Source organism: Microtus ochrogaster, unplaced genomic scaffold (assembly GCF_000317375.1).
Source record: "Microtus ochrogaster isolate Prairie Vole_2 unplaced genomic scaffold, MicOch1.0 UNK124, whole genome shotgun sequence".
NCBI lineage: Eukaryota > Metazoa > Chordata > Mammalia > Rodentia > Cricetidae > Microtus > Microtus ochrogaster.
In genome coordinates, this window is record NW_004949222.1 from 71,054 (window position 1) to 84,523 (window position 13,470).

The 13,470-nt window shown below is 44.1% G+C and overlaps 1 protein-coding gene across 1 annotated transcript in view; it reads left to right on the plus strand.

Annotated features, from left to right (window-relative positions):
- Positions 1–1,770, plus strand: part of Angptl4 (angiopoietin like 4) — a 6,005-nt gene extending 4,235 nt beyond the window's left edge. Inside the window, exon 7 of the mRNA XM_005371717.2 lies at positions 1,117–1,770. Coding sequence (XP_005371774.1) covers positions 1,117–1,298 — 182 coding nt within the window. The 3' untranslated portion in view covers positions 1,299–1,770. The remainder of the gene's footprint in view (positions 1–1,116) is intronic.
- The last annotated feature ends 11,700 nt before the right edge of the window (positions 1,771–13,470 follow it).

Here is a 13,470-nt window from a genome sequence, read left to right on the forward strand (position 1 = left end):
GGTAAGCAGACGTTACTGTAGTCCACATTCAGGACCAAAGGCATCAGCAGCCTCTCTGGTAAGCAGACGTTACTGTAGTCCACATTCAGGACCAAGGGCATCAGCCCTGGGGCCCTTTCTGCTTGCCTGCTGTGTGCCCTTGGTCCAGTCACTGAATTAATCTCTTCTGTTTTCAGTTTTCCATCTTTAAAGTAGCCATACTCACGGTACCCACTCTTTAGGGTTATTGTGAAAGTTCAGTGAGGACATTTGCAGGGTCTTGTGCATGTTAGCCAAGCATTCTGCCACCGAGCTGCAACCTAGTTTCTGGTGATTGTGTTCTAGTTGTCCGACACAGGGTCTCAAATAGCTCTGGCTGGCCTTGAACTTGTTATATAGCCAAACATGACCTTAAAAGGTCAGTCTCTACCTCCCAAGTGCTTGGATAGCAGGCATGTGCCAGCAGGCTCCTTCCCATGGTGCTGGAGATCAATCTCATGATTTCATGCACACTGGGCAAGCACTATAACAGCTGAGTTACAACAACAGCCTTCCTTATGCTTCATCTGTAAAGACAGGTTAGCCTCAAACTTCTGATCACCCTGCCTTAGCCTCCTGAGCGTGGTGATTACAATGTTGGACCAGCAAGCCCTGCTCCATAGTGTAGCCTTTTCTACCATGAGCGAAGGCCTACGTTTCATCCCCGACACCATATAAACCAAGCACAGTAGTGCACAATGGTAACTGTAGCACTCAGAGTAGAGGCAGGAGGAGCAGAAGTTTAAGGTTATCCTTGGCTACCTAGAGAGTTTGAGGCCAGCATGACTAAGAGACCCTGTCTTAAAAACAAACAAAAAGCCAGGGCTTGTACATTGGCTCAGTCAGTAAAGGTGTTTGCCTCCAAGCCTGATGACTTAAGTTTGACCTCCAAGACCTACATGGTGGAAGGAGAGTCCTCTGACCCCCACACCACGGTGGCATGTGCACACCCACACACATATGCACATGCACACAGAATAAATGAATGTAATAAATCCTAAAGGTCTAAAATCCAAAGTTCGTCTTCTTGCCAGCTGTGTCCTCTCGCAGTATGGAAGCGCAGACTCTGACCTCATCTTCTGTGCTCTAACCCTATAGGTGGCTGGTGGTTTGGCACCTGCAGCCACTCCAATCTCAATGGACAGTACTTCCACTCCATCCCACGGCAACGGCAGCAGCGCAAAAAGGGGATCTTCTGGAAAACGTGGAAGGGCCGCTACTACCCACTTCAGGCTACCACCCTGCTGATCCAGCCCATGGAGGCCACAGCAGCTTCCTAGCCTCCTCATTGGAGCCTGGTCCCACACCTAAGAGGACAGTGACTTTGCTTGTGGCCCTAAGATATGGCCACTCTCTGTTGGGGACAGGAGCTCCCAGTGGGGCTACCTGGAATCAGAGAAGAGGCCCATGACTGGAGAGACTGGAGGACCCCTTTTCCGTGTTGGGGGTCTGCACGTATTGTCTGAAACAGAGCAACAAGAAACAAATGGCCCAGACCCAGGGAGCATGGGCTCAAGGGGCATTGAGACTCACTTCTTGCCTGCCAGAGAAGTCGGGGATGCGGAGGGACCACGCGGGTCCAACTAGCTGGGCCCTTAAGTGGCAGACTCAGTCATATTGACTGTCCGGGAGACAGGGTTCCCAGGAGCCCTGGATTTGATACTCATGGTGCTGCTGTGGGTGCTGTGGATGAATGGGTGCCAACTGTGGTTTCTGGGCACAGCTCACAGCATTCTTGGAATAAAAACAACCTCAGAACACTTTGTTCTCTGTTGTTTCATTTGGTTTTTTTAAAAGCAAATAGTTTCAAAGTTGGCGTAAACATGTTCCTTGGGTGGAGACTGTATTCCCAGCTCTCTTAAGTGCAGGTCTGTTGTTGCTTCTTCCACCTCTAGCAAGTAATCTCAGCCTCCTTCTTTCGGTGCTGCATGATGTGGGTCTCTCTTGTTTTTATTTCAAAATCTCCAAACAGGGCCAGGGAGATGATCAATGACCAGGAACACTTGTTCTTGCAGAGGACCTGGGTTTGGTTCTCAGCATCCACATGGCAGGTAACAACTGTCATTAACTCTAGTTCTAGGGATTCAGTGCCTCTTCTGACCTCCACAGGCTCCTGCACATATGTGATACACAGGCACACACACACAAACCTTAAAACATTAGAGCTGGGGAGATGGTTTAGAGGGTTAAGACACTTGCTGCCTAAGCCTGATGACCGAGTTGAAACCCCCAAACTTAAAGGTGGAAGGACAGAATGAACTCCACAAAGTTGTCCTTTGACCACCACGTGAAAGGCATGGCACATGGCCTGGCACACAGACGTCATACTCACAATAATAATGCAGTTTTTTATATTTTTAAAAACTAAAAATCCTAAAAAAATTAAAAATCATAAAACTTACACAATTTAATCATTAGGAAATCAGGTAATGGAGAAAATTAAAACCCCTTCCTGATAGCACCAGAAGGGGTGCACACGTGTCCTCAGAACTTGGGAAGTGGAGACAGGAGAATTGCCAAGTTCTAAGTCAGACTAAGTAATACAATAAGACTCTGGATCACAAAGGGGGAGGATGCTGGGGTGTTGCTCAATTGGTAGAACATGGTGTGCACAGTTTATAGGTTCCATCCCCAGCACCCCTGCATAAAAAGCGCATAGTGGTAGATAACCCTTAATGCCAGTCTTTGGGAGGTGGAGGCGTGAGGATGAGAACTTCGAGGTAATCTGGGTGCACTGGCTGGATTTGTGTGTCAACTTGACACAAGCTAAAGTCATCAGAAAGGAATGAGCCTCAGTTGAGGAAATGCCTTCCTGAGTCCCAGCTGTAAGACATGCTCTAAATTAGTGATCAGTGCAGTAGGGCCCAGCCAACTGTAGGTGGTACCATCCCTGGGCTGCTGATCCTGGGTTCTATAAGAAGGTAGCTGAGCAAGCCAGAGAAGCAAGTCAATAAGTAGCACCCCCTTAGCCTCCAGGATCCTGTCTGAGTTCCTGCCCTGACTTCCTGTAATGATGAACAGCAATGTGGAAGTGTAAGCCAAATAAACCCTTTCCTCCCTAACCTGCTCATTGGTCCTGATGTTTCATCGTAGCAATAGAAACCCTAACTAAAACAGTGGGCTACAAGAAAGAAAAGGAAGAGAAAAAAGTAAAATGAGACGAAGTTAATTTTAGAAATCTCTAAGCCCGATGTTCTAACCCACACTTGTTATCTCAGGATTTGGGAAGTTGAGGCAGGGGGATCAGAAACACCATGAATCTGAACCCAACTTGGGCTATACAGTTAGACCTTGTCTCAGAAAAACAACTTTTTTAACATTTTATTCATTTATTAATATATGTGGGCAAGCTTCTGCCATAATGCATGCCTATATGGAATTCAGAAGACAACTTGCAGGAACTGATCCTTCATGTGTGTCTCGGGAATCTTCAGATTTGGCAGCAACCTCCTTCATCTGTGGAGACATCTTCTCTGTGCCATAAAAACATTTCTTACGTGGAGCTGAACATATGGCTCAGTGGTACAGTGTATTCCTCACCTGGATGAGGCCACGGGTCTGGTTCCCTAGCAGCACACACACACACACACACACACACACACACACACACACACACACACTTTTTTTTTTTTTTTTTTTGTTTTTTTCTTTTTTCGAGACAGGGTTTCTCTGTAGTTTTGGAGCCTGTCCTGGAACTAGCTCTTGTAGACCAGGCTGGTCTCGAACTCACAGAGATCCACCTGCCTCTGCCTCCCGAGTGCTGGGATTAAAGGCGTGTGCCACCACCGCCCGGCTACACACACACTTTTCATTGAATCCATTTATCCAAACATACCACTATATTACTATTTCAACAAACTTTAATTTCTATTCGATTTCCCCAGCACTCGGGAGGCAGAGGCAGGTGGATCTCTGTGAGTTCGAGACCAGCCTGGTCTACAGAGTAGTTCCAGGACAGGCCCCAAAAGCCACAGAGAAACCCTGTCTCGAAAAACCAAAAAAAAAAAAAATTTCTATTCGATTTCAATAATATATTACGATTTCAACATATGATCAATACTTTACAGAGTTTTTGCATTTCATGATAGGATCTCTGACTGACCTCCAACTCAATATGGAGTGGAGGCTTCCCTCGATCCTCCTGTCTCCACTTCTAAGACAGGTTAGAGTCACTATTCCCAGCTTATACTTTAATTTCTTCTAAGTCATTAGACCCTTGCATGTATTACCTGTTTGTGGCACTTCTCAGTTTGGACCAGCCACGCCACACAGACTTAATACACACGAGCCACTGGCCAGTGGCTGCCATATTACACAGCATGTTGGTACACAAATACTAACACAAGGGTTTTGGGTAAATTCTTAACATTTTTGGCCATACATGAAGCATTGTTCTGTGTCATAAAAAACACATTTGGGTCTGATGAAATGGCTCACTTGGAAAAAGAGCTGCCTAACATGGATGCTGCAAATCAAACATGGGTCTTCTGCAAGAACAGCAAGCACTTTCAATTGCAAAATAGGCCATTTCTTGAGCCCTATTTTTAGTATTTTGAGAAATCTCCATGATGATCCCACCAGCCCTGTATATGGGCTGTCTTCTGTCTTCTTTCTTACCAGCACTGGCTAGTAATGTTTGCTTGCTTTCTGTTATTGGTTTTTGTTTTGTTTTGTTTGAAACAGAGTGCTACTGTGTAGCCCTAGCTGCTTTGAAACTTATTATGTATATCAGGTTATTTGCTGTTTGTTTTGTTGTGGTTTTGGTTTTTGTCTTTTAAGACAGAGTTTCCCTCTGTAGACCTGGCTGATGTTGAACTCAGAAACCCACTTGCCTCTGCCTCTCAAGTGTCATACACTGCTACACCAGGCCCGATTGTTTGTTTTCCTAATGACTGCCTTTCTGAGTGGTGTAAGATGTAGGGGTTTTTTTTTTGTGATTTGTTTTGTTTTAATATTTAAGAGTTGGAGTTACAAGCGGTAGTGAGTTGCCTGATGTGGGTGCTGGAACCAAACTGTGGTCAGAGAATAGTAAAGGCTTTTTTTTTTAAATATTTATTTATTTATTATGTATACAATATTTATTATGTATACAATATTCTGTGTGTATGCCTGAAGGCCAGCAGAGGGCACCAGACCTCATTACAGATGGTTGTGAGCCACCATGTGGTTGCTGGGAATTGAACTCAGGACCTTTGGAAGAGCAGGCAATGCTCTTAACCTCTGAGCCATCTCTCCAGCCCCCAAGGAAAGGCTTTTAAGAGCTGAGCCATCTCTCCAGCTTCTCAATGTGGTGTTCACTTGCATGTCTCTGATGGCTGGTGAGGGTGAGTATTTGCATGTCTCTGATGGCTGGTGAGGGTGAGTATTTGCATGTCTCTGATGGCTGGTGAGGGTGAGTATTTGCATGTCTCTGATAGCTGGTGAGGGTGAGTATTTTCCGAGTCTATTGAGCATTTGTACTCCATCCATGCCTGCTCATCTCATCACCCACCGTCCTGACTGGGTAGTTCGGTTTCGTTATTGTTTGACCTATTTATTGAGTGACTAAACATGCCAAGTCCTATGCCAGGCATCGGGCATACTCTACTGGACATAAAGATCTCTGCCCTTCCTCAGCTAGCTGCTCCCATGGGAACAGGTTAATGTTTAACTGGCGATCTAAACTGGAACACTATTGAGATTAAAATGTGTTGCTCTCAATAATCAAGAAAGACGATAGATGTAGCATGGCTTTCTCTTGGGTATATCAGGATGTTATACATGCACACACATAGGCAAAACACTCATACACATAAGATTTTTAAAAAATTTTTTAAAGAGGGCTAAAGATGAATAATTTGGCAACTGATCTGAACTATCGTGTGTGTGTGTGTGTGTGTGTGTGATGAAGTTTTTCTTAGCCCTAACTATCCTGGAACTCACTCTGTAGACCTGACTAGCCTCAAATTCAAAGATCTGCCTGCTTCTACTTGTCCAGTGCTGGGTTTAAAGGTGTGCCCTACTTACTACACCTGGCTGGACCCACAGTACCTCAACTGTCTGCCGTTACTGAGTCACTTGGCAGTGTAAAGTCTTTAACACAGGTGTGTTTTTCTCGGAACTGCTGCTCACAACCTACGGTTATATTGAATTCCAGGTATATTGGATCTTCATAGACAGAGGATCCCCAAAATAAGAGACATTATCAACACTGGGGAGGTTGCACCCTGGAGTAGATCATCCTGTAGGAAACCAGATTGATCCCCTTCATGGCTGGTGATGATGCTAACAGGCACTAACAATGGTTTATAGTTTAACAGACTGACACCTTATCAGTAGTCATCAGAGAGAAGGAACCGGGATCATTTCTAGACCAAGACTACGTGATTACACACACATCTTGCCCTTCCTCTATCTAAAGCCAAAAGTTCACAGCAGCACCCTAAAGAGGAACTTGTGGTTTCCTTCCCCCCATGGGCACTGATTAAGTCTCCTCTCTCTGCTTTACACTGTTACTTACCTCTTTAATTGGTGTATTAGGATGCTGAGCCTGGCTGGATGAAGCTTCAGGAGCAGTGCCTTTTGCCTCAAACTCTAGTTGTAGTTATGTTGAAATAGGCAGGAGGATCAGGAGTACAAGGCTAGCTCAATACACAACAAAACTAAAAACAAAACCCAAAGTCATCTGTTAACAGTGTTGGATTAGATAAACTCAAAGCAGTGAGCTCAAGATGGGATTAGTGGCTTTAATTGTTTCAGTTGTTTTTTTTAGTTTATTCTCTGTAGCGTTGTTTGGTAGGGAGCATATGTGATGGTTTTCATGGAGGTCAGAGGACAACTTTCTGGATTCAGTTCTCTCCTTCTGCCTTTACTTGGGCTCCAGTGATTGAGTTCAGACCACCAGAGGCAAGCACTTTACCCACTGATCCATCTTGCCAGCCCCATTATTTTTGGTTATTTATTGTTGTTACTTGAGACGAGGTCTTGTGTAGCCCAGATTGGCTCAAAAACTCACAATTTAATCAAGGATAACTTTGAACTGGATATCCTCTGGCCTCTACCTCTCAAGTCCTGGGATCATAGGTGTGTATTACTATCCTAGCTGTTTGTAACAAGGCTTTACAATGTAGACTTTCCTGGCCTAGAACTGGCCATGGCCTCGAGCTTCCTCTGATTCTCCTACCTCAGCCTCCAGAGTGGTGGGATTACCTGGAAACACCACCATGAGTCGTTTCTTTCTGTTTACCTATTTGCTGCCATATCCACCTCCCCATGAGATTACTGAAGCTTTGTCTTTTTCAGTCCTGTATTGCTAACATATAGTATGTATTTAGAAAGAGTTTATTAAAGAATGGATTAAAAGGATTTTCTTGTCTTTAACGCTCTAATTTCAATCAAAGGATTAATATGATCTGACTTATTTTTAAAACTCCCTCTGATCCAGAAGAAGTGACATGTACCTGCCATCTTTAGCACTTGGAAAGAGGCAGCAGAAAGATCCATTTAACGTCTTCCCCTGCTACATAGTGAGTTCAAAATCAACCAGTGGTGTTCTTCTGTCTATATGTTGCTTTCATTGGTTAATGAATAAAGAAACTGCCTTGGCCTATTTGATAGGGCAGAACTTAGGTAGGTGGAGAAAAACAGAATTGAATTCTGGGAGCAAGAAGGGCAGAGAAGAGAAGCCATAGATCCTCTGCCTGAGACAGATGCAGGTTAGAATTTATCCGGTAAGCCACTGCCATATGGCAATACACAGATTAATGGAGATGGATTAAACTAATATGTAAGAGTTAGCCAATAAGGCTGGGTGGTGGTGGCGCATGCCTTTAATCCCAGCACTTGGGAGGCAGGGGCAGGCGGATCTCTGTGAGTTCAAGGCCAGCCTGGTCTGCAAGAGCTAGTTCCGGGACAGGCACCAAAACTACAGAAAAACCCTGTTTCGAAAAACCAAAAAAAAAAAAAGAGTTAGCCAATAAGAACTTAGAGCTAATGGCCAAGCAGTGTTTTAATTAATACAGTTTCTGTGTGGTTATTTCGGGTGTAAGCTAGCCGGGCAGCCGGGACAAACAAGCGACCCTGTCCTTACAACAAACCAGGGCTACCTGAGATGCTAAAGACTCTTCCCAGTGGCTTTAGGAAAACAGTGGACTGTGAGTGATGAGGGCAGAGGAAAAGAACTGCCTAGTCTAGTGATGGGGCCATCAAATGGCAGCACCAAGTGGCTGAGAAACAATCAAAACCAGCATGTCCTAGTGCTGAGGACTGAGCAAGGGAAATGAGCAGGGGTGAAGAAATGAATTGTTCAACCGCCAGGTGAGTCTCACACTGGTGGCCGCCCCAGAATAGCTCCAGCAGTCTTTATCTATACATCAGAACAAGCATTTTTTCCCACGTGCAAACAAGTTTTTCTCATCCTCCCAGAAAAACAAATATGTCAAATATGTTTTCCCCCAACTTTTACATCAAAACATCTTTTAAACCAAAAATAATACTTCTCACTTTGCTAACTTAGCTAAATATGGAGCCAGGTGTATACTGTCTTTATAAAATTAAAGGTAATTGACATAGGCACATATTTTCAAGAACAATCTCATTCAAAACTTAACAAAGCATATTTACAGAAGTAGGGGTGATCTGCCTCCAATCCTGTCAGCATTGAATCAGGACAGCTTCCCGGGTCTGGAGTGACAGCTGGCATCTCCAGACAAGAAACCTGAGAAGCATCAGCTTCTAAAAAATTTTAGGGGAAAATATTCAAGAAAAAAAGTGGGATTTCCAAGATTGATCACATCTGTCCCATGTGACACTAACAAGTGACACCAAACACCGCCGGGAGAATCATCAATATGAGCGAGAGGAGAGTGTGCGGGTCCTATGGTCCCAGCAGTACTCTGCACTGTCCCCAAGTCCACCAGTCCTTGCTGAGGGAGACTGTCCCGTGGGCTCTGCCTCAGCAGGGGACCCACTACACAAGCACTCATGCACTGGTCCAAAGCTGGGCTGCACAGCGCCCAACATCCTAGTCTGTGATAAAATGCTGAGCAAAAGCAAGCTGGGAAGGAAAAGGTTGACTTGGCTTATGTTACAGTCCACCAAGGAAAGCCCAGGCAGAACTCAAAACAAAACAAGATAAGAACCTGAAAACAGGAAATGAAGCAGAGACCACAGAGGAGCACTGCTTAATGGCTTGTTTCTTACGTTCATGCACAGTGGTGTCTCTTGTACAGTCAAGGCTTACCTGCTTAGGGATGGTCCTAACTGAGGCAGGCTAAGCCTTTTAAGTCCTAACTGAAGCAGGCTTATTTCATTTAGCAATCAAGAAAATGTCCACAAGCGCAGTTGTAGGCTAGCCCGGTAGAGACAGGTCCTCAGCTGTAGCTCAGTCTTCAGATATAGAAAGCTAATAACCAAGGGGCTGGAGAGATGGCTCAGAGGTTAAGAGCACTGACTGCTCTTCCAGAGGTCCTGAGTTCAATTCCCAGCAACCACATGATGGCTCACAACCATCTGTAATGAGATCTGGCGCCCTCCTCTGGTGTGTGGGAAGCAGAATGTTGTACACATAATAAATAAATTTAAAAAAATGAAGGATGATGAGGACAGAATGAGGCGGTTACGGGTGACAGGTGGAGGGAAGATGGATAGGAACAAAGAGCCCATGTTTATGTCTGGAATGCCTGACAGACACCTCAAAGATGACATCCAAGAGACAAGAGGAACTGCTCTAACAGGGGCTGGAGAGAGGGCTCGGTGGTTAAGAGCACCTGCTGCACTTGGGGCAGCGCGCAATCATCTGTAACTCCAGCTCCAGGGAACTGATGCCCCCTTTTGGCCTCTGTAGGCAGGCACTGTCATACATGTGGTATGTATGACAATTAAATAGAAACAAAAGAATTGGAGGGGTGAGAGTGTTCAGTGAGAATGATGCATGAATGCAATGCTAAAAATAATGAAATAAATGTAAGGAAATAATAAACTAATATAAGAAGTAATAGGGCTGGGATTGTAGCTCAAGTGGTGGAGAGCTTGCCTGGGATGAAGCAAATCTGGAATTTGCTCTATGGCACTATAAAAATCTAGGCATAAAGTCACATGTCTGTAAAGTCAGCACTCAGAAGGTAAAGGCTGCAGAATCAGCAGCTCAAGGTCTTCCTTAGGAACAGGAGAGTTTCAGGAAAGGCTGGGATATATGAGACCCTGCATCAAAAACAAAAACAAGCAGGACTCAATAGGTCACTGAGAAAAAGAAAGAAAGAAAAAAAGGAAAAAGAAAGAGTGAATGAGTGAAAGGGGCAAGAATATGGAAGAGGGGCATATTGGGAAGTGTTCGGGGCAAGGGGGATGGAAAGAGGAAGTTAGAAGTGGATGTGGTCAAGATGCATGCATAAAATTGTTAAACAATGAATTTATAAAAGATCCTAACAGCAATACCCCTTCCAAAACAGAAAACAAACAAACAAGCAACAACAAATAAGCAAGCAAACATACACCTAAGCAAAGGGCTGGGGAAATGGCTCCGTTGGTACAGTGACTGATGAGTCAGGGTTCCAGAACAGGAACAGAGACAAGTGTTACAGAACTATCACGTGGGCTCTGCAGATGTTCAGCACACAGTCCATGCCCTCTTGGGACTGATATTCTGTTAATGCTACAGAAAGTTAAGTGAGAGCTGGTGGAGGGGTGTGGCTCAGTACCAAGCAGTGGCTATAAACCCTAGGTTTGGTCCTCAGCATGGGAAAGAGAAACAAACAAGAAGCTAAGTGGATCAGGAAAGTGATGCATGTTTTCTGGTTAGTAACATTGCAAACGACATCTACACATTTGCAATGTGTGCCACAGCTTTCCTGAGAGTAGATGTCAGATACTTTTGCCACACATAAAAGTTAACTGCAGAAGATCATAGATGCGTTTGTACACCAAAACACCATTTTGTACAACTAAAAGAAAAACACAAAGTAAAAAATACCCCCCCCCAAACAGAGTCTTTTGAGACAGACTAGTAGTCCTAGAATTGAACTGAATTATAGACCAAGTTGACCTTGAGCTCACAGAGATCACCTTTCTTTTGAAAGGGTTTCATGAAGTTCCTGTTGACCTTGAACTTGCCATACACCCGAGGATGACCTTGAACTTCTGACTATATATATAAAACCATGCATATGTATACATGATTCTGATGATGGAACCCAGGGTTTGGGTCTTGTTAAACAAGTATTCTTCTCACCTATCTCTTTAATTGGCATATTGGGCCAAGCAGGCTAACCTTACCTGTTGGGTTACCAGAGCCTGGGTTTTCCCCCCAAACTCCAGTCACAGCAACGGTTTCCAATGTATCATTTCCCTCTTACTCGATTTCATCCCCATATAGAATTCACTATCCCATGACATTAACAAATGCTTTAGCTGGGTATGGGGGCTGTGGAAAGACACATGACCATGGCAACTCTTATAAAGGAAAACATTCAGTTGAGGCTGGCTTACAGTTTCAGAGTTCAGTCCATCATCATCGCAGGACATGACAGTGTGCAGGACGACACGGTGCTAGAGGAGGAGCTGAGGCAACAGGAAGTGAACTGTGTGTCACATTGGACCTATTTTAGCATATATGAGGCTTCAAAGCCTTCCTCCACAGTAACACACTTTCTCCAACAATGCCACACCTACTCCAACAAGGCCATACCTCTTAATACCACTCCCTATGGGCCAAGTACTCACACACATGAGTCTATAGGAGCCACACCTATTCACACCACCATAGGAGCACACTTCTTTGATCCCAGCATTACTGGGCAGAGGCAAACAAATCTCTGTGAGTTCAAGACTAGCCTGGTCTAATATAATGAGTTCCAGGACAAGCAAGACTACACAGAGAGACTACAAAAAAAAAAAAAACCTGAAAAAAGTTAAGATGAAAACTGATAAGAAGTAGAGAAGAGATATTAAATTAATATGGCGGAAAAGAAATAAAGGACTATCATTATCCCACTTACCTTTGGGATTTACAGAACTGGATCAAGGGGTATGTATAACTAGAATGGGGGGATGACTTGGTGCTGGGTTTGGGTCCGCAGCACCACACAAAGCCAGGTGTGTCCGTGTGCACTAGCTTTAGGGTCAAAGGCAGATAGATCTAAGGAGCCTGCTGGCCAGCTAATCTAAGGGTCAAAGGCAGATAGATCTAAGGAGCCTGCTGGCCAGCTAATCTACCAAATCAGTGAGATTCTGGTGCAGTCTTCAAAAACTGAGATGGTAGTCATTGAGGAAGACATCTGACATCATCAGTCTTTGACCTCCACGAGCTCGTTTACACAACACGCATACACACCCACCTGCACATATGAACGTACATATGCATTTATCACGTATGCACAAGAAGAAAGCAAGCAGTATCCATGACTGAGCAGTCAGAGTCAAACAGTGATCTCATCAATCATTATCTCTGCTCTTGTTCTTCAAGGTGGTCCAAAGAAGTTAGCAGCATCTTGCTGGAAGAGATTGGTCCCCATTCAAAAGCATCACTTCTGCCCTAGGGTGCAGCCTTGCTTGCATCATAGATACTTGCCCTTATCTAGAGGTGGGAAGGAATCCAAGGTGATCATAGACGTGAAGTCATTGACCTCACTTTGTGCTTTCAGAATCATAAACTAGGTAGACCAGACACCCCTGAGTGATTACTATGCCCCTGCAGTCAAGGAAGAGTCTTTATCCAAAGCAAAGGAGAGACACAAAATGAAGACAGAGATAGCAGGCCTTCATCTTTCTCTTTATTATCTTGAGGTCCTAAGTGAGGAGTTAGCACATCTTAACAAAATGGTTTTGTTTGTTAGGTTTTTCTTTTCTTTCTTTTTATTTAATTTCTATCACAGGTTTTTTTCCTTTCTTTTCTTTCTTTCTTTTCTCTCTCTTTTTTTTTTTCAGACAAGTTTTCTCTGTGTGACAGGCCTGACTGTCCTGGAACTTGCTTTGTGGACCACGCTGACTGCTCTTACACAGGATCCAGGTTTGATTCCCAGCACTCACATGGTGGATCACAACTGTCTGTAACTCTAGTTTCAGGGTTCTGATATCACCCCTGACCTCTGTGGGCACTGCATGCATATAGTGCACAACATAAACAACATCCACATACATGCAAAATAAATACAAATAAGCTGCATTCTTTTTTACTAGTCTTCCCAGCTTCTGAATATCTGTTAAAGAAAGACTTCATGGCACAAAGTGGACTGTTAATTATGTGTGTGTTTAAGGAAACAATCTACATAATTTTAGGAATACATGAGCAGAGGAAGAAAATGAGGTCAGAGAGGTAACTTCTAAGTTACCAGTGTGCAAGCGGATCAGAAGTTCAAAGTTGGCCAGGGTGTAGTGGTAAACATTTTTTTTTTTTTTTTTTTGGTTTTTCAAAACAGGGTTTCTCTGTGGCTTTGGAGCCTGTCCTGGAACTAGCTCTGTAGACCAGGCTGGTCTCGA